The sequence below is a fragment of the Ambystoma mexicanum genome, chromosome 11 (assembly GCF_040938575.1).
Source record: "Ambystoma mexicanum isolate Mex_15411 chromosome 11, UKY_AmexF1_1, whole genome shotgun sequence".
Lineage (NCBI taxonomy): Eukaryota > Metazoa > Chordata > Amphibia > Caudata > Ambystomatidae > Ambystoma > Ambystoma mexicanum.
This window is the reverse complement of record NC_090934.1, coordinates 1,345,273,900-1,345,301,080: the sequence shown is the minus strand read 5'-3', so window position 1 is coordinate 1,345,301,080 and position 27,181 is coordinate 1,345,273,900. Positions and strand designations below refer to the sequence as shown.

The window sequence follows — 27,181 nt, the reverse complement described above, 5'->3', positions numbered from 1 at the left end:
AGGGCCTGTTTCCTCAGACCCTTGAGAGAGTGGCACACACTCTGTCCCTTACAGAAGTCCGCCCGGGAGGGTCCCCCTTCAGCCAGCAGGCATTGAAGATCAGGATGGTCCTCCGGGTTGAGAACCTCTCCCACAGGAGTCTTCTGTCTCTTCTCCCTCAGGAGTTGAGTCTGGGTTTTCCACTGGACCCAGCCCGTCTGCAGCAGGGATCCCAAAGGGTGCTGTAGGAACAGCAGGAAGAGAAGGATCCCCCTTCACAGAGGTGGCCTTCTTGTTCTTCCATTTTCTTGCCTTAGGCCTCGCCTTTGGCTCGGGTACCTGACGCACAGCCAGATCCTGTGTCACCTGTGAACTAGTGACTGCAGCAGCAGCCATGGGGAGACCATCCGAGATCAACCCCGACTCCACTAGATAATTTCCTAACAGAATGTTATCGGGGACATTGTCCTGAACCAGGACAGGTAGCTTTGTTGTCTTGTCTCCAATCATGAGTGTGACTAAGGCTACAGGCGATAAGTTGGGAGGCCCACCAGCTAACCTGGTGGTTCTCAGAGGAGCACATACATAGTCCTCTGGCTTGAGCAGGGTCCTGTCCACCACTGTCATGCTTCTTGCCCCAGTGTCTCTCAAACCAGTAGAAGGCTGGCCATTCAAGAGGACACTTCTCAAAAACCTATGGGTGTTTTGTGGGATAGTCACCAGTACTTCTGCGTACAGGTCCCAGGCCCCAAGAGGCGCTACGGAAATCTCTACAGGAGCACCAAATGTGATTCCTGTAGAGGAGGGGAGGACAGTGGCCTCCCCCTCAGACATGGGGTAAGGGTAGCTCAGGCTGACAGCCTGTACTCCAAGTGCCTTACCTTTACACTTGGGGTCACCCTTCTTGTGATCCAGAGCCCCACATCCCAACACTTGACAGGAATGCGGAGTACAGTACTGGAACCACTGGGAGCCTGCTTTGCAGCAGGTGGACCACTACCCTTATTCCCACCTACAGATGACTTATCCCCACTAGATTTTCGGGTCTTAGTAGAGGAAGATTTTGGTTTACCCAATTATGATTGCTTTTGGGACTCCTCAGCTTTGAGAGGGCCCCTTTTCTTTGTCCTTGTCCTTCCCACTGGAGTCCTTAGGGGTCAACCGGTGGGAGACCCACTTGTCAGCCAACCTAGCCAGCTTAAAGCTATCTACAATGGCAAATAGACACTTCTACGTGGTACCAATATTACTATTAGATCTCATTAAAGTGCATCAACTGTATGGTTAAATGTCACACAAATCAGTTTGTAAAGGAAACCAACAATAGATAGATATAGGAGGAACGCAAGATGATAACAATAGGCAGAATACTGGCCTCTACTGTTCGACACAGTTCCGTGTGGAGATGCCCTCCCCCCACCTGGGTGACCTGTAGAATAAAGATGTATCACAAGCCCAGTCCATATATTGTTCACAAGAATCTTTCCAATAGTTCAGCAACCCCAAAGTATCTGGTGTTGTAGAGTTCCTCGTCGGGAAATCGACGGCCCTTCTTGAGTGCACTCCCCTTAAGGCAGGAGCCACGGGTAGTTGAACGTCCGGCGATGAACAGGGTGAACTACGGTGGCGAAGTGGCTGCTTCGTTCCTAACGGTGCTTGTCGAAAGGGAAGCGTAAACGTCCTGCAAGGAAGAGGTGTGCGAGGCACCTCGATGTCGATAGTTCTGGACCGCAAAGAGTTTGAAGAACTGTGGCCCAGCAAGGGCGTTGAGCCGTCAGCGTCTATGTGGTCTTTGGGTGGCGGGAAACCCACCGGCGGATGCTCCTCGGTGCGTCGACGGCCTGGCTTTGACCGGTGGGATAAGGCGGGCGGCGGTGCAGACGAGCGCGTCCGTGAATCAAAAGTGCTTAGGCAACAGGAGCATGGCGGCTCCGGTCAGCGACGGCGGTCATCGACAGTGGCAAACAACAGTCCGGGCACTTTTCTCTTTGGGATTCCGTGATGGTCCCAGTCTCCGGTCGGCAGACTATCGTAGGTCTGTCTACCATGGAGCTTTGGCAAAGATCAGCTGGTGCACGATGGTCCCTCGTAGCTCGGTAAGAGGGCGCCTTACCAGGTCCTCTCTCGGTCAGTCCTTGGAGACAGAGCAGCTTTCAGATTGATGAAGTAGAGCAACAGCAAGACTTCTCTTCCAGCAGGGCTTCAAGGTTAAGCTTCAGTTTCAACTCCAGTTTCTCTTCAGCTTCTGAACACCAATTCTAGCAATGAGAGGCCCCCAGATATACCAGTTGATCTCCCATTCATTCTGCTGGGTCACACTCAGGCAACCAATTGGTCAGAAGGGCATTCATGCAGGCAGGCATCCAATCAGGTGCATAGTACATTCAGGCCATTCACTTCTCTCCAGACACTCAACAATGTATGTGTATTGGGACAAGTACCCAGCCATTCAACACTCCACACTGCATTCATACCAGTTTCGGGCAGGGCTGTCTCAGTCATAGTGTCAAACACCAGATACTAGACATCCACAACACAGAATGCGTATTCGTCACACATTCTATTCACCCAGGTCCCACCCACAGGGTGTACCCACAACATACAGTCACTGGGGAGGCTCCAGCCAGTCTGGCCTGGACTTCACAACAACACCATATATGGAACTTCCACCCAACAGCCAGTCAGGGGGAAGGGACAGAGTCAGGGCTTCCCAGGACTTTGGGAAAACAAGGTAACAGGCAATAGAAAGCAAGAGGCCACAGGGGGCATTCTTGTTTCCTATCAGGAATCCACTGATTCCAATGGCAGGGCCTGGGTATCCCAAAATGGAGGCTACTCAGAGCACCTGTCAAATTCAGCTTGGAGCTGCCTCCAGCACATACCCTGCTCTGTGGGCCACACACAGGTGCCCAAAAACATACAATAGGGGCACAGGGTTGTACCCCCACCCATGGGCGCCATAAGGGTATCCCATGGGTCTGTACACCAAACCAACAGAGAGCTGCATCGCCAGGTGTCCCAGATGAACTCCTGCACGGAAAGCACGACGGAACACACGATAAAAGGCAGTAAAGGACAAGGATACGGAGGCCCTGTCCCTCCGATGCATTTCCAGCATCACGGCTGCGTGCGCTACATGATATGATGTTGCATTTATAACGTGCCTATGCACACCTATCTACTCATAATCACACTGACTCGCCGAGCGAGACGGCATACAGCTCCCCTGTTAAAAAAAAAAAAAAAAAAAAAAAATCTGAAGCAGCTGAAGCTGGAGGGATAATTGTCATAAAATGAGGAATACGTGGGACGAACATCCAATTGAAAGAACGTTTCCAGGGATAAGTAACTTCTTCATCTTTAATCTCAAGGAGCATTTATCTTTCCTAATGGGAATATTGAAGTTTTTGGTACATTGGACATAATTAATTTGTGGTGTCACAGGATAACTAATGCTACCAAATCTAGAAGTTAATGGTGCTATGCATGTTTCGATCTCATCAGGATTTTTGCAACTTAACTCCCTTAATTCGAAGGGACCAATTTTCCCCATATATTCGCATATAAGGTACACATTTATTTCTGACCAACTAATTCAATTTTTTTTTGTTGTTTTTTTGTTATTTGCCTGTAACCCTCCCAATCACTTCATGCAACCACTTGCCTGGTTCAGGTCCAAAGGGAGCTTAATTGCCGTGTGATCACCATGAGTACTAGGGCAAAGAATCACGACTCTTACAATATGAATCAATTCACTTGAGCAAAAACATAGTCAATAGTAGCTCTCTTAGATCTAGAATACCAGGTGTATCCACCCGGTGAATCCATCAGTTGCCCATTGAGCATTATAGAGTCGCTCTCTGACATAAAAGACCATCATTGTCCAGACCTATTAGTATGTTCTTGCAGCAATTTGGAATTGCGTTAAACCCATTTGTTTGCTTTGAACTTACTGGAGTCCTTATAATGACCATTTATTATGTAGTCAGTACTAATTCTCCACCAGCTCAATAATAGTTCTGTGACAGCAGCGAATATCCCTTTGGTGTTTTCACCCACAGGTGGGTCATAGATATTTGAGTAATCTTCTTAAAATATTCAGCTTTATTTCAACTGCTAGAATATTATTAGGCACATGACTGCTCAGCTGGCTCGCACAAATGGTGTTTTTGATGCCACTTATGAGGCCACCAAAAGGCCTTCGCAACCCACCCTTCTGCGCCTTCTTTTGGTAAATGGAGCACCCCTCAACCAAGAAGTCTCCAAATACTCATGTTTCTTATATTGGGTGGATTTCTGGGGTTGCAACAGGGGTAATGAACCGGTTTGAGAGAATAAATGGGTAAATCCATGTGAATTCCGAGTTGGTTCAATTCACTCTTGGGTCATTAAGACTTTTGGGAGCAGTTTGGTGAGCCACTTCCAGCCCGGAATATCGTTCATGGCCTCCATCAATCCACCGGAATCGGCCCCTGTGTTTTGGCTCAACCGAGAGCCAGTCTGAGTCTTGATAGGCTTAATTTGAGTCAAGGGCTTCTGATTAACATCTTTAAGAAAAAGAAACACAATTCTAAGAAGTGGGCGCTGTGGTCTCGGAGCATGTTGGCCACCTCTTTAGTGATGCAATACACATACAAGGAGCATGTTACTGCATTTATTAAATCATTTCTACAGATTCAAGTCCACTGTGCCGAGTACTCTAAGAGAAGGAATTTGCTGAAATAGATTTTAAAAAGTCCGCCCTATTGATCACACTGCTACTTTTTATCCGATGCACATTTGTCAGTGCTATAATTAGGGGTTACATTGGAGGTACTAGGATGCTTTCTTTTTTTGCACCCTCTTAGCCTTCAGACCCCTAATCTGCCGTCTTTCGCACTGCCTGATTTGTGATTCAAGTGTGGAACATTATTCGATCACTGAGTCGGTAGAGGCCTCAGAGTATGTAAAATCAGTCTCATAGGCTTACATTACCTTTTTGTTAGAGGAGTTTGCAGTCAAGTGATCCTGTACCAGGCATCCCATAATAGAGCCGCCTTTCTCTGCCTCGTCTTTCCTTCTTTGACAGTTCTGCTTCTTCCTGGCTCTACAAACCCTGCCTAATGGAGTACTGGATTTGTTTGCATCATCGGAATTGGTTTTATTTACCATTCTAATTTTTTTTTACTGTTTGACGTTGGAAAACTTTCAAAGAGTGCCACCGTTTACGAGACAAAAACTTGAAAGGTTTATTGCCATCATTGACATCAATTTAAGGTTCCGTTTGTATTACCGTCAATTAGGCAATTTTTAAGGTTTTTAGGAGCCTTCGGTTCAACTGACCTCAGTTGATTTTTGACTTCACCAGCTGCACAGTGACCCGGCAGTGGGTTGCCACCTTGCTGGTTCCATTTGGCATCAATCCCAGTTAAAGTGGCCCCAATCAACGCCATTTCATCATTCAAACGGTCACCAAGTTTCAATAGAATTTTTAGGGAAATTTGCATCGTGCTGATTGTCGACACCATATCAAGAGGTGAGCCATTTGTCAAGTTAGCACTCGATCCTGACTCTTCTGCAGCCTCTGGAAACAGTACAGGAGATAGCTTAGCCTGGGCACAGTAGTCTGCACTCGGTATAGGTGTAATCAAATAATTCATGGGAAGTACCATGACTTGTGCAGCAATAACAGACAGGAGTAAATAGCACAAATCAAGTAACGAATTATCAATCAATCCTGAGTGTACTGTATCGTGCATGTTCGTCGGTTCTGTATCAATTAGGTTTTCCTCAGCCAGCTGAGTACTAGTTCCTATAATCGCTGTACAGTAGGGTGTTATTTTCATTCCAGCATTGGTTGTATTCCTACTTTCAGGCTTACTTTATGTACACAGCGTATCCTCAACGGTTTCTCCAATGCGGCCAGCTCTAGCCTAGCATCCTTCTTTTTAATCGCATTCGTATCGAAGCATGAGTTATTATTGGCCTTTTTTTCAAGATAGATATTTTATTTATTATTAACGAAAGAAATAACAACTAAACAGCAGACATCGGTAATCTGGTCGTCCTAATGACCAAGTTCTACAGCTAATATTAGCGACGCTTGCAGCGAGATAACTAACTTTCAGTGTTAAACCTCCTCTTCAATGCCAGTGCTCACCGCTCTCCGCTCCAGGTTTTTAAATTAAGGACGCATTTTCAGTTGTTGCACTATAATAGCATTGTGTTCCCCCCGCCCTCCTAGGATCTGCTTTTAATGATACATATGCCTCGAGAGTTGTCTTTTTTAATAATTAGTAACGGGGACTCCCACTAGTGGTAGCATTTGTGCACGCACATTTCTTTTTAAAATGTGGTTTGACTAACTTGCCTGTTTTTAGCCCATCGACATTTACACGCCCAGGATTTGCTGCGGACGTGGTTTATACATGTTGCCATTTTACAAAGGTTACATTTTTAAATACAGAAGCAAGACTACACACGATTGCAACATATTTTTTGTAATCCTCATTTGGATGTCTACATTGGTTTCTCTCGCATTGTGCAAGCAAAAGCATAATTTATTTTAATTGAACCACAGTGCAACTGACAGCAAGTTTTCTCTAGTGAGTTGCGTGCCATCCTCCTTTTTATATTTTGGAGAAATCGTTTAGTGCGCGTGCATTTGGAGCCCTTTTACCTTATTCTCCTGCATATGTTGGACAGAATTGTGAACGTTTGCCTGCTTCACATCTGGAAGTGCCCCTAGGCATTTAGCTATACTGTGAAGACTAGCTGTGAAACATATAACCCACTAACCAAAAAGCTCAAACTTTCTGCATACTCAAAAACTCGCACAACCATCTCCCGCACAGCAGGCCGCACGCATTTCACCACACCGCAACAACACATAATCCGCACCAACAGCACACGAGGACTGACTTTGAACCGATACTCGCACCAAAGCTCAGCGCACGGTGTATACCGAGCTGAAGCTGCCAACAGAAAACCACTCATCTCACTATCCTACTCCCTCTTCACCTTACTAAGCCATCCCGCCTTCTCGTTTGCAGATCCACCAGAGCGCCTGGGGACCAACTCCGTTGGTGACGTTGTGTGGTACAAATACCTTTTGTTAATGGGGTGTATGGCCCTTTTAGGAAGGTGACGTAGACATCACATGACAAGGGTGCTGGAGGCATCAGTCCTCATGGCGACCCGACCAAGTGCACCCTGTCTGTGTCCTTTATTTTTCACAGTGGGGGACGGCCTTCATCTGGACAAGCGGCCTGTTGTCCCCACCACACCGCCCCAGGCCCCGGGCTGCATGAAATGCGGGCCGATGGAGGGCCTGGGAGTTTAGGTGCGTAGGGGGAAACGGCGCGAAAGCAGTAGGGAGGGGCGTCCGAACGGCACCACAAGAAACAAAAGCCCAGGAAAGGGCAGGAAACAGCACCTGGGGAAGGCGCAAATATAACAGCAAGGGGTCAGGGGGAAACCCGGGCCCCCAAGAAGGAACAAAAGGCCTGGGGTGTATAGGTAAGCCAGGAAAAGGAGAGGCGGCACAAACCAGGTAAAGAGCTCACCTCTCTCGGGTAGGCTCTTAGTGCCTGGATAAGGGGAAGGAAAAACGTTTGCTCTTGCAGGCTCACGCATTTTCCACATTCTCTTAATTCGGTCTTAGTGCAGCGGCTACGAGTTCACCCACCCGTGCTGGTGCAGGAGCGACGCAGAAGTACCAGCCAGAGGACAGATAAGGAGACTGGGTAGTGCGCCGGACCAAGAGGACACAAGTGAACAGAGAACTTTCGCCGCAGACAGGTGAGAAAGATCGGTAGAAGAAGACCAGGAGAAGCAGAGGGCACACGGCGTGCAGGAGCAGGAAAGCGTGGCTGACAGAATTCAGACGAGAAGGATGGCGGAAGGAAGAGCAAAAAGGGCCCAAGAATTCTCAGAATGGGCAAAGAAGGCAGAGAAAGAATATGGGGCACAATGGGTGCTGGAGATAATGCAGAAGGAAGAAAGAGCGAAGGCAATGTCACCCTTGCTGTTCATAGAGCCCAGCAGCAGCGAAGGAGAAGACTAGGTACCACAAGGACAGAAGAGGGGGAGAGAGGAGTCGAGGAGATCGGAGGAACAGATGGAGGCACCTACCAAGAGGAGGAAAAGAAAAGAGAAAAACAAAGGTACTGTGAATAATGATGTGGGGAATAAAATCATAAAAATGTTAAAAAATTGCGTCACGGTTTCGGGTAAGTCGCCCAGAACCAATGGCAAGAAGAGCAGACATAAGGGATCCAGGGAGGAGCATCAAGGGAATTCTTCAACTGAAGAGGGCAGTGATGACGAAAAAAGGGATCATTTAAGGGCTTGGGTAAAATGGAGAGGGGTGGTGAGCAGGGAGAAGCAGAGAGGGGCAGGGGGGGCAGGGGCAGAACCCAGGGAAACCCCGGTCCCAGCGCCACAGGGGGCACCAATCGTCCCGGCGCCACAAGGTGCACCAGTAGGGCCAAACACGGGGGGGCACCGCAAGGACCCAACCCACAACCGGTGGTGCTAACAGGGACACCAGCGGCACCAGTGGCAGGGGACCTACTGCTGGGGGCAGTACCACCAGTGGCAGCGGCGGAATTTGGGGGACCACTCATGACAAAATATGGCAGACCAACCATGGGTAAAGATGCACAGGGCAGGTCAATGAAGGCAATGGCTTGGTATATAAATGACAAAGTAAAGGAGAAAATATGGAGGAAGGAATTGATTGATATTTTCACACTGTTAGATTGTCAAAAGAGGGGGATGAATGTGGCACTAGATGACATTAAGGAGGACGAGAAAAGCTTACTGAAAAAAGGGGCCAGTATTAAGGAATTTTGACAACTGGATGGCGGCCTTTACCATAATGTCTACAATTATATTACACGAATTCCCAGAAGACGGGGTAGCATTAGTTGCATATCAGCAGAGGGTGCTGAAGGTACACGTGGCATTTGGGGGAGACGCATGGCTGGAGTACGATCACGAGTTCAGAAAGGAGATGGACTGCTTTCCGGATATGGGATGGGATGAGGAGAATTTTAATCTCTACATATTTAATGTGCTGAAGGAGAAATGGGATTCCAAGGAACGAAGGGCAGGAGGGCAGCAGAGAAGGCAGTATTGGCAGAATGAGTACAAAGCTGATTATAGATACAATAACAGAAGATATGAATACAGCTATGACAGAAAGAGACCAACATTTTCGGAGCAGGAACTATGGGTCACAGAGAGGGTGGCAGAGCAGCCTGTCCCCAACCACGCAGGGGTGGGGGGGAGCACGAGGGCCAACACGGGCAGAACCAGGACAATGTCGGAATTTTGAGAAGGGAGTACCCTGTAGCCGGGGATGGAAGTGCAAGTTCAGCCACAAGTGCGAGAGATGTAAGGGTGACCACAGCAGCTCCAAGTGCACAAGGGCCGCAGCGCCAAGCGGCAGAAGCGATGAGAAGTGAAAATAAGAGCTGGGACAGGAAGGGGGCCACGCCAGTAAAAATTGAGAGGATGGAAGTGTGGCTCCAGAAATACCCAGACCAAAAAGCAGCAGATGAGATCAGGCAAGGCTTTAGAGAAGGTTTTAACATCCCGTTTGCCGGGCAAGGAGCGCAGGACATTCCCAGAAACTTGAAGTCTGCAACCGAGAACAGAGATATAGTGACCAGTAAAATCCGAAAAGAGGTAGAACTGGGTAGGGTGGAGGGACCTTTTACAGCCTTACCATTTGAAGAATGTATATGCTCTCCACTGGGGCTGGTGCCGAAAAAGGAAGAAGGGGAATACAGGCTGATACATCACCTATCCTACCCCCGAGGGGCCTCGGTGAATGACGGCATTGCCCAGAGCGATGGAACAGTATCATATTCAGACTTCGAGGAGGCAGTAGAACTAGTCAGGAAAGCAGGAAAAGGGGCATGGATGGCGAAAGCAGACATTAAATCAGCATTCCGGTTGTTGCCAGTCAACAGCAGATCTCAAAGGTGCTTGTGTATGCATTGGGAGGGGGAATACTTCATCGACAAATGTCTCCCTATGGGGGGTGCGCCATCTCATGTGCATATTTTGAGAGGGTAAGGTCATTTTTGCAGTGGGCAGTCACTGAAGAGATGAGGGAGGCCATGATGGTACATTACCTGGATGACTTTTTATTCGAAGGGCCCAAAGGTTCAAAGCTATGCAAAGCAACCTTGGATAAATTTGTGGAGATAACGAGCGAGTGGGGTTTTCCGCTGGCGGGGGAGAAAACAATGGGCTCAACGCAGATTATCCAATTCCTAGGAATAGAAATTGACTCAAGCATGGGAGTGTACCGATCCCGGATAACAAGGGGACGGATCTGCAGAAGACAATAAAGGAACTACAAGGAAGAAACAAAGTGACAGTGAGAGAATTGCAAGCGCTGGCATGAAAGCTGAACTTCGCAGGAAGAGTCATACCACAGGGGAAGGTGTTCCAGAGAGGCATTGAGCTAAAAACAAGAGGGGCTACAATGGGGCACCACAGAGTCAGGCTAGGGGGAGGAATCAAGAGAGATCTGGAAGTGTGGGCAGAATTCCTGAGGTACTTCAATGGGTCAGTGATATGGTGCTCACCTGTAAACGAGGAAGGGAAAAGGGTGTTGTTCACCGATGCAGCAGGTGGCCTTGGGTTTGGCGCAATCCTGGGGAGACAGTGGTGTGCAGGCAAATGGCCAAAAACATGGCAGGTGGCGGAATGGACAAAAAACATAACGCTGCTGGAGCTCTTCCCAATATGGGTCGCGTTATGCGCATGGGGGGGAAGAGCTAGGAAACAAGGAGTTGGCAGTATGGTCGGATAACATGGCGGTGGTGCACGTGTTAAATAAAGGAAGTGCGTCATGCATAATTGTGTTGGAATTAATGCGGGCGATCACTCTGGAAAGCCTAAAAATGAATACATGCATAAGGGCGAGGCACATCGCTGGGGAAGCAAACGTGGTGGCTGATGCAATCTCTCGCTTTCAGTGGTAGAGATACAGGGAGCTGAGACCGGACGCAGACGAGGAAAGAACGCCCACGCCGCGGAATGCATGGGTCCCGTTGGAGGCACTGGAAAGGAAAGCACGGTCGGCTACAAGGTCAACTCTAAAGAAGTGGGAGAAGCACGGAGAACGGAATGGGTCATTGACAAACTGACCAGGAACGCCCTAACCTACAAAACGGGTAAGCAGTACGAAAAGCATGTAAAAGATGTGTTGGTGGAAACAGGTGTGCAAGAGGTGAAAAAATAAAAAAATAAAAATAAAAATTTCAACCGAAAAAATGTGTAAATTTCTCAAAGGGGCATTTGCCAAAGGGAAAAAGAAAAGCTGGGCGGCAGCGCACCTAGCGCCGGTGGCATATACCACGAAAGTGGCAGGCATACCGGACCCAACCGACAGCGCTAGAATAAAATATGCTATGAGAGGATGGGCTAAATTAGAGGGGAAGAAACCAGATAGCAGAAGGCCGGTGAACTTTGGGAAGTTAATAATTCTGTTAAGTGTTACGAGATACATGCAGCAGCACGTACGAAACCGCGCTGTTCAGGGCAGCATTTGCGCTGCCATATTACTGGGCTTTCAGGGTAGGGGAGCTGGTGGCCAGTAATACGGTGGCAGGAGACGGCCTGGCAAGGAGGGATATTAGTATGGGAAACAAGGGGATGTCTATAATGTTGAAGAAATCTAAAACAGACCAAACGGGGAAGGGGAGAGCAACAGACCTCAATCGCATCAGAGAGAAGGACCAGTGTCCCAGATGCATCACCCAAGAATTCCTAGATCTCCGACCAGAGGTCGACGGGCAGCTATTAATACATAGGGACGGCAGCGCACTCAGCAGGTGCCAGTTTCAGGCGGTATTAAAACAGGCGATGGCAAAAGCAGGATGGGATCCAGCCGAATTTGGAACACACTCATTCAGGATAGGGGTGGCAAACTCTGCATGGGGGGGGGGCCTGGGAGCAAAGGGAGTGAATGGGATTGGGGGATGGAAGTCTCAATGCTTTAAAAAATCCATAAGGGAGGAACTGATATAAATGCTTATCTCCAACGTTTCCATAGATGCTGGACCCTACAAATCGGCATGGATAGTGGGGCACTCTTTCGTGACCCGGGCAGGCAGGTGGCTGGAGGAAGTGAAGCAAGGTCTACATTTCAAAAACACAATTACATCCTGGTGGGCCCTCCCGGGGATGCACTGGGAGGACATTCATGACAGGCTGTCGGACCTGATAGGTTTCAGGGACCACCCCCCCCTCTTAGTACCTGGTTATACACCTCGGGGGGAACGACCTGGTGAGCACAAATAGTGGTAAATTACAGAGGAACATTTGCGAGTCGCTACATAGCATAGCCCACAGTTGGTGGAAAACTGAGATTTTCATGTCGGAAATAATACCAAGGGTCTGGTATGAGGCACAGAGGAGGCATGCAATCGAAATAGCCAGAAAGAAACTAAATAAATCAGTAGCAAAGTACTGAAAGAGCACAGGGTTACACTTCATAAAACATGGACTACATCGGAACAATCCGGATATGTTTCACCAGGATGGGGTACACCTATCAAGGAAGGGGATGGGGTTTTTTTCCGACAGAATTTTTAGGGCACTCCAGGAACGGGGTTGTAGGTAGGGTGCTTTTGGTGGGGACCTGAATGGGCGCGAATAACACCCGCTCAGGTGTGGCGGCATGTGCCCAGGAACAAAGGCCCAGGGATAACAAGGACTCAGGAGGAGCCTTGGGCAACTTCGAGATTGGACACAAGGTGCCCAAAAGCATATGGCAGTGTATTGATTTTTGCTGTTTTGTATTTTCTGTAAGAAAATAAAATGCCTACGGCCTACAACTTTTCCATAAAAATAATTGGTCTGTGATTTATTATTTAGTCAGGGACCGGGTAAGAAGAGCAAAGCGAGCCCACACTACTCAGCCTATGGCGACAAGGTGGTTCACCGCGTAAGCACGGCACATTTCTCCTATGGACCTTCTGCTGCGCTGCGGTTCTGCGCACATTTGCCCGTGGCATAAGAGGAGCCTCCCACTGTCCTCGCTCCCGGCCGCCATCTCGGGCAGTGAGTGCTGCCCGCTCTCTTTCTCTTCCCGCTGCCTTCAGTGTGCCAACGGTGGGCTGGGTGGGGATAGTGTTCCCGGATGAGGGATAGATTCTCATTCTGGTCGAGATTTCCTGATTTTAAAGGTGGATGCACATGCAGCCACATTTCCTTTGCATGCATACTGCTTACTTTAAAGGGGCCCGCACATGCAATTCATAGTATCCTCAAGCTGTGCACGTTGCCTGCACTAACATCGCACCTCCACACTGAAAGACAGCGCTCAAAGCAGATAACCAACCATCGGCATGGTACTCTGTTAAGTCAGTAGTTATCAGACATCAGAAGCAAGAGCCTGTGATTCCCTGCAGGAGTGCCAGCACCCCCTGCCTTCTCTGCTGATCCCTTTGCTCCGATAAGCAGCAAGTCTTTGCCTGTCATCGCCTGCCTGTCGGCCTGACGTTGTATTGCTGGGTTGCGGCTAACCCCCCTCCCTCGTGCAGTGCTTGTGCGCCTGTGCTACCTAAAGAAATTTGGCAGCCACTAAACTAAAGTGACTACAGCATTTACAGTCGATGCCTATGCCACCATCTAGAATGGGGGAAAACGCTGATACGGCCCCATCGGGTGCCAGAATGCATCGCTCATCGGCGCACCTTGCACCTCTTCAAGAGTTTGATATGTCTGTATGTCTGGAGCTCCCTCAGCCCTAGGTCCTAGGTGGTTAACCTGGGAGAAGCGCCTGGACATGTTTCTGTCCGCCACAGGAGAGGACGATGACGACACAAAGAAATCCATCATGCTCTACTCAGCTGGGCCGAGGAGTGCAACATCTTTGAGACACTCCACTGCGCTCCACAAATATTTTGCTCCCCTGGCAAACCTCGACTATGAGAGGTCATTGATGAGACATGCTCTACAAAAAGATGGCGAGTCCCTGGGCGCATGCCATTGCAGGCTGCGACGGATGGAGACTACATGTGCGTGGCCGGATGAGGAACACAAAATGAGCCAGCAGTTACTTAATGGGTACTCGTCGGTCAAACTGCAGCAACAAATTCTGAGAGAACCTGGTATTATTTTACCTTGCATCCTCAAGGTCGGACGTTCCCATGAGTTGGCAGAGGTGAGGGCAGACAAGATGTGTGCAGCAATGAAATTCATAAAGGTAGAGGAACCCGGTGCCATGGGGAAGCAACCAATGGAAGTCTGTGCCGTGGGAAAAAATAATTCTGCAGACCGGAGACGTCCGCAATGGGGCAAGAAGGAGCAACACGGAATGGAAGTTATGCCATGTCCCAACTGTGGCTACGATCTGCCTCACTCCGCCAACTGTGCACCCAAAGGACACACCTGTGGGAGATGCAGAGCGGCAAACCACTTTGCCAGGATCTGTTGTGCGCTGGCACGTCTACTCATGGGTGAGGCCCATCAGGATCATCCAGGCAATTTCCTCAAAGACAAGCACGAAAGCTGGCCATGGCAGAACAAACATCCACCAATTAAGATCAACCAGCAGAAAAAGAAACTGACGAAGAGGAAGTATTCTTCATTTCGAGTGTGTCGGTGATTAAAGGCTCAGGTTGACGACAGCTGAAGTGCACCATAGACCTATGTGTGTCTCGAATCCTTGCACTTGTAGACACAGGGGCATCTGTCAGTGTCATGGCAAATGACCACTACCGCAGCCTACCCAATGCGCCCCCCCTTGAAGGAGACTCCAGTATGCATTTACACCTTTTGGGGTAAAAGTGCGTCTGCCGATGGAAGGCGTCTTCGTTGCACCAGTCCGCCACAAGGATACCACAGTCAAAGCGAGATTCTTGGTCACCAAGGTGAGCAAGGTCACCCTATTAGGATGTGCCGCAGCTGAAGCTCTGCGCATAGTTCATTTTGCTTTTGGGGTCTACGTACATGACATCCAAACCCTGCTTGCCCAGTTTGCCAGAGTATTCTCAGATATTGGTGAGTTCACAGGAGACCCAGTACACCTGCATATTGACCATACAATTCAGCCCATGGCGCTTAAGCACAGGAGAGTACCGATCCATCTTCATGCAAAAGTTGAGGAGGAACTAGACAACCTGGTCAAACTGGATATCATTGAAGAGGTGGACGGCCCGATTCCCTGGATCTCACCCATTGTGGTTGCCAGAAAGCCAAACGGCCCAACGCCATCTGCAACTGTGTCGACATGCAGAGTCCCAACAGAGCCATAAAGAGGGAGAGGCACATCACCCCAACTCTTGACAACATCCTAGCAGACCTGCAAGGTGGTAAGTTCTTTTCAAAGTTGAATCTCGGGTCAGGATACCACCAGCCCATACTAGACAAGGCGTCCCGTTAACCACCCACAAAGGGCTCTACCGATACAAGCGCCTTAACTTTGGCATATCCTCTGTAGCCGAAGTGTTTCAAAACGCAGGAGCGCCTTGGCTGGTCTAAAGGGGGCCATCGAACCCAAGCGATATTATGGTATACTCCAGTACTGAACAATAACTTCTAGAAAGGCTGGTGAAGGTGCGGGCGAATTCAGCAACTTGGGGCTCACACTGTATCAGGATAAGTGTGCATTCTTACAGAAGATCAGGTTTTTCAGATTTGTGTTCCAAGAAAATAGCGTCTCCCCAGACTGCAAGTCAGACATTCAGACGGCTGGACCACCATCAAATGCTTTAGAAGTGCACAGCTTTCTGGGTATGTCGTCTACTGTAGGAGTTTCATCCGGAACTTGGCTACGCTCTCGGAGCCCCTCCGCAAGCACAACAAGAAAGAGGGTGTCTGGAAGTGGATGGCACTGGAGCAAAATGCCTTCGATGAGATAAGGAATGCCCTGACAGCGGAGGACACAATGGCCTTTTTCAACCCCAATGTCCCTGCAGAAATCCTAGTGGATGCCAGTTTGTTTGGTCTAGGAGCGGTGCTCTCACAAACGGACAGGAGTGGAGGGGGGGTGCCCTATTGCCTTGCCACCAGAGCAGCCGTATTCTAAATTGAACACAAGACACTAGCTGTGCTTTGGGGCTGCAGACATGTTTAGCTTTGTGTACGGGAAATCAGTCGCTGTAATCACAGACCAAAATAGGTTGATTCCCATTATGGTCGGATCGTCTTCAAAGCCTCCAGCGAGGATTGATAGGTGGCTTCTCGCCCTACAGGAATATGACTTCAAACTGATTTATCAGCCAGGAAACACCAATGCAGCGTATTACCTCGCCCGACACCCCCCAAGAGTCCAGAAACCAGGTTGAGGTGGAGGCGGAAAGCGAGGTCGAGGAGTTTCCATTTGGCGGCTGCCACTCCTGCATCCATGTCAATCCAGGAAATTCAAAAGGCTTCTGCTGAAGTTGACTACCTCAGTCTAGTGCGAGCAGCGTGGACCAAGGGTGGATGGAACTGGGTTCTTGACAAACTGATGGAGCGTACGCAAGAGGCGGAAAACACCCTGGAACAGATGTGGCGAATATGGTCCGAGCTGACAATTCTAGACAATGGAGCTGTACTGAGGGGGTCGAGGCTGGTCATTCCCTTCTGTCTGATAATGCGAAAGCTGAAGCTAGCTAACAAAGGACATCAAGTGGTGGCGAAAAGGAAAGCCTGAATCCGGACGAAGGTGTGGTTCCCAGGCCTTGAAGATTGAGGAGTTGTCAGGTGGCGGTGCCCTACCAGAGATCCGCCTATAGAATCCATGGACCAAAGCAGCATTCCCTGGGGTACGGTACACATCGGGTCCACCTGCCAGATTCCCATTTCATTGTGGTAATAGACCAATGGTCAAGGTACCCTGAAGTGGAGTTTGTGGGATCTACCTCACCGGAGGACATCCCAGTACTGGATAGTTTCTTCCCCACTAATGGGCTCCCTTAGGAAATATGTACGGACAATGGCCCGACGTTCCAGAGCAGAGGTTTTTCAGAATATCTCACAAAGCTGCAGATTAGTCATCGGAAAATAACTATCGCCCCATGTAAATGAAGAAGCGGAGAGAATGATGAGAACCCTCAACAAGGTGTTCCACATCGACCACGGGCAATGGGTGTGAGAGAAACGCGCACTTTACCAGTTCTTGTTCGAGTACCGCACTACGCCCCACTGCTCGACCTGAGTTTCCCCTATCCAAAGCCTTATTCCAACGGTGCCCGGGGTGGTTGCTACCAGAACACTCCAGCCGCGTCTCGGGTGTGATCGATGACAAACGAATGGTCGCCCAAAGGAGGAAAACCAACGAGCGTGAAAATATCAGGAGAAGCCTAGAGGAGCATCATCTGCAAGTAGGCGACCGGGTGCTGGTACACACCAGATACCCGAGGGGAAAGCTGAATCTCTACACAGTCGTAAGAGTAAATGTTTTTTAATACGCTCAAGCCGAGAAAACTGAGGACAATTAGGTACCAACTTAAGCAATGTACACTTTACTAAACCTGCTAAGTCAGACACAGACACGTGAACTAACAGTATGGCTTTTGACTTTTCTGTTCCCCCTTCCACTGTATTTTGAAATGCTTCTACCATATTGCAAACGGACACATGGTATGTACCCTAAATTTCTTTACACAATGAACTAATTGTATGATTATACAAATGACTATATATATAATTACTGTGTTTTCTCTAAATGGTTTAAAATGTAGGTGTGATTTGGGCCCTGATGAAGGAGCTAGACTCCGAAATGCATAGGCAATAACAAACAACACACACAGGCCAGACAGATGGTGTTTGAATCACTTGGTTTAATCCGCATAACGCATGGATTAACATATGGAATGAGACCAATGCATACAAAATTGTCAAGTAACAATTAACGCAAAAGACTGAGCAAAGTTCATTGTGAATTACACAAACATGAGAAGAATTGTATTGAAGTAAATACTAACTCGGATTTGAGCCATAGTAAAGAGCACTGGTCTTAGATGGATTGTTTATCCAGCTTCAATTTTTTTCACAGTTTGCCATGTTCAGGTCCTGGTGTCAATAGGACCATCACGCAGACTGGTAGCTCCACGCAAAAGTATGAAAACTACATAAAGAAGAAGAAAACTACATAAATGTACTGCTAACTATTTGATTTATACAAGGCTGTGCCCATCCCTCTTTTTTGACTCCTGAAAGCTGGATCTACCCCATGAGCCCAATCCGATGGAGGTCGTGGACAGGGAAGGAACCATGGTCACGGCTTCTGACAGCACGGCAACAGTGACGAGGAATGCCCGTTTATTCCACCAGGTAGGGTAGTCGGCAGGTCCCGGGAACGAGGAAATTTGGACTGCTGCCTCCCCACAATGGCGGGGGTTTGAGAGTGAAGAGCCAGAAGTCGAGGTGTCTTTGCCCAGCGATGATAATGGCCCAGCAGACCAAGGAGGGGGAATTGCCCCAAACAATGGAGGAGATATGAGTCAGCACTACACTAGGTGGGTTCATCGCAGACCGTCCAAGTATCTGAAGGACTTTGTGATCAACAGTCCCTAGACGAAGGGCGTCAGGACCGTCGGAACTGTTCCAGATGTTACCAATGTTGGTGCATTTTGTTATGTGTGTAACACGTTGTTGCCTGGTGTAAGTTTTGCAGGCTTTGTTTTGTTAATGATGAAAAAGGAGGAGTGTGGTGTATGACCCTTTTAGGAAGGTGAGGTAGATGTCACATGTCCAGGGTGAATAAAGGGGCCGTCCATGCTGGAGGAATCAGTCAGCACAGGAACCCGACCAAGTGCACCCTGTCTCTGTGTCCTTTATTTATCATGGTGTGGAGACAGCACTCATCTGGAGGAGCGGCCCATTGTCCCCCACCACAGTTGAAACTGTATTCAGTGCCACCCAAAAAAAGGTTATCTAGTGTCCACTTCCACTGGAGCCTTGGGTCGTCATGCTGGGACTGCGCATCAGACACCTTAGCTAGTTTTGGGCACCAGAATGAACATTGTTCGCTCCCTTTTATCAGTGGTGCAGGCCTGGCTTGTCCGATTCCTCATGCAGGCCTTACACTGCCACCACACTCTGCTCCCTCACTGTATAACAAGGTTTAGGCCCGAGATACCAGGGACTTTCTCTTTGTACTCTCTTTGCTTCACTCTTTTCCTCTCTCCTCCTTGTTTCCTTCCTTCTCCTTGCCCTCCATTTCTCTCCCTCCTCTGGCCTTTTCCCGTTCTTCAGTCCTCTTTCTTCAACTTCTGTTTCTTTAACTCCCTCCTGTTGATTTCTCTCCACCTCCACCCCTTTTTCCCTGTGCTCTTCTTTCTCGCTCCTTCTGCCCCACCTCACTCTTTCTTCCTTGCTGCACCACCACCCTCTGAACAGCTCTGCTCTCCGTGCTCCTAAGTCCCACAGCAACTGCCTGTCCCGACCCCCTTTAATCCCTGCATGGGTCTTGGTTTGTCAAGTGGATAAATGTATTCAGCTGTGTTTAGCTTGCACAGGACTTCAGTGATTGGCCACTACACGTTTGAACTACAGGATCTGTACTGAAGACTCTTCATTCAGTGACTGACCTATCTTAATAGCCATCAACCATCTTGGTTTTACTTTATGCTTGGGGTCTGTTGAAGTGTCTGAATCTCCGAGCCTCCCACTTTTTCTCATTCTCATCCTGGCTCTGATGGCTTGCAGTTTGAATGAGCGAGCATGATCATGGTGTCCACATTACTGCAAAAGCTGTCCTTGCAAACTGTTGCCTTTTAACAGACAATGCCTCACTTTTACACAACCCACGGATGCCTGGGATGCCAGCTCCACAAAATGAATGACGCTTGTTTGCAATTCTGCTATATTGTTGATATTGGAATCTATGATCATACCGCTAAGGGTGGTGGTGATTGGTGTGGTGTGTAACACATATCCGGCTATGGATGGGTCACAGCACGCGTGTCGTCCTTGTACTACCTCTGGGGCCTGCATCACAGAGTGACTAGTGGTCAACAGCTTGCAGGATCATCACTGCCCGTTAGTCACAAGATGGGACTTCATTATACCATACAGAGGTAAAAGGGTGTCTCGATTGGCCTATCTAGAACAAGGGAGAAGGTCAACTCAAAACTGCATCAGGTACTGAACTTCCTCATAATGACAGAAGGGGTACTCCAGCTCCTAGTGGTCGACTCTAGTCATCATATGGTATCATATTGTAAGATGGAAAATGATTGGGAGTGAAAGTCGGCAATCAATGCATTTATCCAATATGCTCCCTTCCACTTGTTTGTGGTGTTTTTGGATACCTCGGGATGTTACTTGCTGGTCATTAGGAACCTCTTGTGGAGGTCTTTTAGCCAAGACTGAAGTTAACAGCTTGGATTTACGCGCTTCCTGACAATGTTCATTCCTCATATGACCAAACACCTCTGACCATATGAAATAAAGAAATTAACCACTTAACAGCAACAGAAATTCCTGTTGAAGTGCTGAGCACACTAAACACTAAGTATGTCAAACAGGGGTGTTGCTAGGTCTGGAAAAGATCCTGGGCTACGCTAATGTAGGGACTGTTGGGACTCAAGGCTAGGTAGCCTTTTGGTTGTAGCCCCTGGGATTCTATCTGAGGCTACAACCAAAAGACCCGGGGCTAGCCTCCTACGTCCCCCTTAGCAATGCCTCTGATGTTAAAGATGTGCTGGATATTCCACGTGAAATTGAAATATAATGCAGAGAAGGTGATCCTTATTCCCAAGCAGAAGAGGGGGTAAATACTGCCCCTTAGTTATGTGTAGTGTTTGCGTTTGGCCCACTACACTCTGCCTCACTCCTGTATTGAGATTAAAAGTGGCCTCCAGTTTTGTGGTATGATTTGTCATCCGCTCCGCCCCCCTCTTCTCAACAAGGGAAACAAAGTGTGCTGGGGGAACAGAGCAGAGTGGAGAGCTTCAAAAAGAATCGCAAACTATAAAAGGGGGCCCCTTCATACAAATGAGCATAAAATAAAGGGCACAGCTTTTGACAGAAGCATCTATTTGGAAGTCGAGATAGAGAACTATTGAGAAGCATTTGGCTGGATCCAAAAGCAACACCAGACCAGCCAGTACCAAGAGAAGGTGCTGGATGAGAGTGTTTAAGGAGACCACCACATGAAGTCCGGCTTGCCGGACAGAGCAAGAGTCTGGTGTAAGTCTCTGAAGAACACTTGGTTGAAAAGGCCAAGAGACAGTTGAATGCTTCTGAAGCACACTTGCCTGATGAGCAAAGAAAAGGGTGAGAACGTATAAGAAACAGTCACTTGATAACACCAAGAGGGTGATGAGCTCATCTAGAAGACTCTTATGCAACAGAGTCAAGATGCCAGTAATAAACCCTGAGAGCCGTGTGCCACAGGGTGTCCAAAGCCTCTAAAGGAATTTCTGGAAGACAAAGCTCGGAGGATGGTGAGATCATCGGAAAAGCAGCAAAGGGACAAGGCCAAGGGACAAGGCCAGGAAGTTCAGAAACCTCTAAGAGATGGTTTTCTTTCCAACAATCTAATGTTTGGTTTTATCTTCTATGTAATAAAACATTAACACTGAATCGTAGCTAGTTAAGCAGCTTTTCTTATTGTTAATGACCTTGTTTTGTATGAATTAAATTGTTCTGTTCACAGCACAAGTGCATCCACCATCCTAGTCTACACACTTGGATTTTTATTGTTATGCTAGTATCATAAATCATATTTCCCTTTATTATCGTTCTATCTCTTGGAAGGTATCAACTTACATTTGGTCTCTTCATTGTTTTAGCAAGTTGTTTGCCTTGGAAAACTACATGGCAGCTATTAATGCATACAGCCTTGCTATAAGATTAAACAGCAAAATTCCAGTATTATACCTGAATCGGTCGGCCTGCCACCTAAAGCTGCGGAACCTGCACAAAACCATTGAAGACTGCTCAAAGGTATGTATGTGCAGTGGGTAAAACTGGTATACTCACAAACTGCTGTTAGACAGGCGAGGTTAGGGTGCTGTGAGGGGTCAGAAATGCAAGACGGACACAAAGGTAACGTTTTGTCAAGGTTTGCTGTTTATTAAATGAAAAATGGTGAGATAAACATCTATTTTTCCCTATCCCAACGAGCATGCGCCTCTCTGACCCTAACAATACATACAACAAAATAACATAAGGAATATTTGTCTGTCTACAATTCAACACAATAAAGTTCAAACGTATACATTTTTGTAAGTACTCCTTGTGACCAGGATTGGATTCCTTCCCATGGATCAATGCAGGAATACCTTTGGATAAGTTGTGGGTCAACAATGTTCTGTTCAGTTCAATAGAAAATATATTTTCCTTCCAACACAACCTTCCACTTGTTGAAGTAAATGTCTCTTTCATAAACACTTGTTCCACAAATCAAAGCAATTTGGTGTTTTTTACGAATATCCCATCTTGGTAAAGCCCATTATCCTTCTTGGTAAAGGAAAAATGTTTCACTCAAACACAAGTTCATGAATCAAAGCAAGTATCAGCATATTACATTTCTTCTTCAAATTAAATGCTTTCGTCAGGATAGCACAACTACTACTTCTGGTAATGCCACACTTGTTCTTCAAATGAAATACTGTTAACAATTTATTTTTATTACACTCCTTTGCCACACTTAAAATGTTTCAAAATCTCATCTTCTTTCCTGGTCCTCTCGCCTGCCAGGACTAACTACTATTGGTACCTTTTCTGGTTTTCACCTGCCAGGATGTAAAGTCCTACAACCACAATTATGCTTTGTGGCAATATTTGTTTCAAGGTTCTCCACACCAGTATCATTTGTTGGGAGGGTTGGACAATGGATGCCTCTTTTTATAGTCTCTTGACTCTTGGTAATATGTGTTACAGGTTTCCCCCACTCGGTGTCCCATATAGGGGTAATTGTGCCCTTGTCGCCTTTCTTCTACTCCTTTACAGCCTCTTGGCTGTTGGCAATGCGTGTTCCAGGTTTGCCCCAATCAGTGTTCGATATGAGGGGAATTGTGCCCTTATATTGCGTTATTTGTCCAGTATTCACAAGTAGAAGTTTCTGCTAAATGTTCTGTTCGGAGCGCCCCGGTGTTAGGTAACCTTTAACTTTAGGCTAACTCACCGGTCTTCTTTGGCATCTCCTTTTTCCTGAAGTTGCGGTGAAACTTATATCTTCTTTCTGCTTTCTGGTTATCTCCTGCATAACTCCTGTGGTCTGCACAGCAGATTTACCTTGAATGATCAAAACTGAAAAGAACGAATCGCAATTCTGCAGAGCCGAAAGCCTTGCAGCGTGAAAAGGTTGACTCTTGCTTTTCGGGTGCGGAAGAAAGTTGCACCAAGATCAAAGGAAGCCTTCATTAAATAAATAATTTAATAGTATGCAAAACTGTATAAAGTCATAGACAAGAAGTCTAAAGTATAGATTTTTACATTTGGAATGTCGTTCGTTCTTGATGGTTTCTTTTCTCAAAATCCTGCATAGTTATGTGAGAGCAGAAAACCTGGAAGTCGAAAGAAAGATAAACTGTTTCACCAATGCAATGCATCGGAAAGTGTTCCAATTTTTTTATTTTACAGAACGGATGCCCCCGATGCCCCTGCTCTCCCCTCTCCTTGCTTTTCCTTTTCAATTTGGGCTCATCCGACCTCAGATTATGCCTCTGCTTTCAGGCCACTGTAAGTGAAAGGCACATTTAAATTCCCTCAAAGATGTTGCTCTTTCTTTGTCAACTCGCAATCCATATTACTGAAGCGGGGGACACCCCCACCATTATACTGTTCAAGGAGACCGGGGTACACCCCTGAAACCTCCTTTCCCTTCGTTCGTTATAATGGGATTCAGCATTTTAGCAACAGCCGAATGTGCAGTTAATGTACGTTCATCTTTTTTTTCTCAACATTTTCGGGCATTTCCCTGCACAGCTTCTTCTGGCAGCTCTGACCGCTCTGGTGGTCCTCCTGCATTCTGAAGCGCTGCTCGTCGGGTTGGGAGCATGTCTCCCTCTTGGCTGGGCTCTTCCTCCCGATATCGCTTCCCGCTGTACTTGCACTGCCACGCCACCAGCCTTCACATCCTGCCCTGGCATCAGCTGGCGTTCTTCGAGTTTGCTTCTGCGACCGACCCAGCATTCTGGTCTGCCTCTGCCTCAGCTACTCTTTCAGCGTTCTGCAACTCACTTCCGAGTTTAAATGTCCTGCCCAGGTTTGGTGGTCTATAACAGCTAGACCGCACATTTTGGTTAATGGCATTGTTGATCCTTACTAACTCTGGGCCTCTCTTCTTCTTCCCAGTACGTAAGGCATTATGGATCATGAAGTCCATGATGGTGTTGGGATTTTGTTCAGTAATTTTAGATTGCGTTGTGAAATCAGCATTGTTGGAGTTAGGAACATTTGTATTAAAAGGTTTGTGTTTTAACATTGAATTTTGAACCGCTATTTAATACATGGGGCCTCATTATAAGTTTGCCGGTCCGGAAACAAGGGTGCCGGTTAGCTCACTGGCACCCTTGTTTCCAGACCGAAAACTACGTGTCTGCTGTGGCTGCTGCGCCTGAGAGGTCTGACCCTGCCGGGCACAGCGGCCATGGTAGACAGACCAGTCACAGGAGCGCCGGCACAGTTAATGGTGCCGGCGCTTCAGAGTCCTCACTCACATAGAGTCCTATGGGACTCTATGGGAATAGGGACTTACATTTCACCGGTGCCTGACTTCCCGAGCCACCAGATTCGTATTCACCTGGTGGCTCCGGGAAGTCAGGTGCCGGTAAAATATTACAAGTCTGGCGGCAACCCACTGATGGGGTTACCGCCAGACTTCAAATGAGGCCCATGATCATGACAATTAGAGGATGTTACATTTAATACCTGAACCCCCAATGTATACACCTTATTCTGATTAGATTACCTTTGACAACATTTTGTTGGGGTATTTTCATTGGAGGGACTTGTATAATGACAGCATGCCTTTAAATAGTTGGTATCTCATCCGCATAAGAAGATGAAAACTGCGTCTCTCCCAAAGGAGTCACCCTTTCCCTGTGACAGCCATCTCCTCCATGTGATCCTCCCTCATGTTATCACCCTCAGGTTAGGATCAGGTAGCGGCTGCCTTCCCCTGGCCACGTGGGAGGAGATCTCAGGCTGGGGTCTAGTATTGACTCCCCAGGGGTCATCACAGTAATGCTCTGAAGCCGGTGAAATGTTTCTCTTGCCAGTTTCCTTATTTCTGTTTGGCTGCTCTGCAATTGCTGGCTTGTTAATATAACACAACTTCGATTCTGATAAACTTTTAGGTTATTTATCAGATGTAAATCATTAACATTTAAACATTAAGCATTGTCTTGGTATTCTGTAACTGCATACATTTTAAGCAGTGGGTTTATATCAAGGTTTTATATAGCACTCCATGCCATTTCTTCACGCTTCTAAGACATGCAATATTTTCTGTCATTATTATGCAATTTAATGGCAAAGGAAAAGGTCTGAGTTGGCCCTTCAGGCTGAATCCCGATATCGGGGTTGAGTGCTTGACTGTATGAACTGTCTTGCCAGGTTAAATTGACACATTTTACAACATTCTTGTAATCTTTGTTTCAATTCAACAGTTGCAATTGTTAGTAGGTTACAACTCTTAGGATTAATATGATTTGTGTATGCCATAATTGGTATTTTTGATAGTGGGAGCCAGAATGGCTAGTTAAGTTTTGTGATTTATTTCATAAGCATTAGATTAATCTAACAAATTGGGTTACATACATTTTAGCAACTGTCCTGTTCATAGTGTAATTTATCTAGTCAACTCGCTACAGCATTTTCTAGGCAATTTAAAAATTCAAGTTCCGTTAGAGAGAAGCTATGCACAAGATTTCAGATTTGGTGTCTCATCATAGCTCAGCATATGTTTTCTTTTGGTGCTGAACTGGCCAAAGGAATTGGTTTCTAAGCTTCAAAGTGACCTGAAATTATTCTTATAATCCTCTGTACACGAAAGCCATACATTCATGTAAAGCAGAGGGTTGCAACTCTTGGCTCCCCAGATGTTTTCTGGACTACTACGCTCATCATACCTAACCAGCATAGTCAATAGCCAGATAACATGGGAATTGTAATCTGAAACACCTGGAGATCCAAAGGTTGCAGACCCCTGATGTAAAGCATTGGTTACAAAATGGCTGAATGCAGGCATCCACGCTAAAATGTAAAATGTGCGCTCCAATAAAAAAGGAATACCATTAGAAAAATTCACACATTATTCCACAATTCTCCATTTTAATGATACTCCAAAAAAGTATTAACAACTGTATAAACAGTCTGCCTTAATCAGAAAAGGATTAGATAATGAGAAAATATTCCAGTGGTGAATGACATGGGTTTAAGAATGGACTTCCTTGTTGTTTGGAACATATTAGAAAAATGTTATTGGGCCTCATTACGAGTCCGGCGGAAGCCGTGCCGGAAAAACCGGCAGGCTGCCGCCGGACCCGTATTACCATTCCGCCTCTGTGATTGCCAGAATCATCTGGGCATTACTACCGTGGTGACCCGGTAATTCCGGAGGCAGAATTCTGTAAATCCCCATTCCCATGGAGTCCGATAGGACCCCATTGGGATGGGGAACATGGAAGCACTGGTTCTGTCTACGACGGAGCCAGTGTTTCCATGTCCGCCTGCAGGTAGGTGGTGTTAATCCCCCCAGGTCAGACCTGGCGGGAGTGATACCTCCCAGCCTGCAGGACTCAGTATCAGCTGGTCCGGAAACAACCGCCACTGTTGTTTCCGGACCAGCAGGGTCATAATGAGGCCCATTTTGTTTTCAATCACTTATACCAACTCAACATAACTTTTAAATTACAATGTGGCTGAGAAAATGTAAACCATGTTAGGCGCTGATTTGTTTGAATGAAATGGGCTGAAGGGCATTTGTGAGAGTGCATTCCTTAGAATTATAGACTGTTTGGAAAGGTATTCCTTTGAAAATGTTTTCAGAGGTATTTAGCTAGTAATCTGTGTTGTCACCATTAAAGCATAGACCGTTATCCTGCATCCATGTACACTCTGATCAGTCATTCACCAAGGTGGCTTTTTTAGAGCTGCCATGCAAATTAATCCATACCTGTCTGTCATCGGCATATAATTAACATCACAGACCAAAATGTTCAACTGCTTTAGCAAGGGAAGCTGCATACAAATTAACGGGTAAATAGAGGACCCTTGAAGAACCCAAGTCTAGTGAGTTCAAGATTCAAGG

General features: G+C 47.1%; 1 protein-coding gene across 1 annotated transcript in view; it reads left to right on the top strand.

Moving 5' to 3' along the window:
* DNAAF4 (dynein axonemal assembly factor 4) overlaps positions 1-27,181 on the top strand; it is a 283,086-nt gene that overhangs the window by 216,350 nt on the left and 39,555 nt on the right. The window contains exon 7 of the mRNA XM_069624878.1: positions 21,714-21,867. Within this exon, the coding sequence (XP_069480979.1) occupies positions 21,714-21,867 (154 nt within the window). The remainder of the gene's footprint in view (positions 1-21,713; positions 21,868-27,181) is intronic.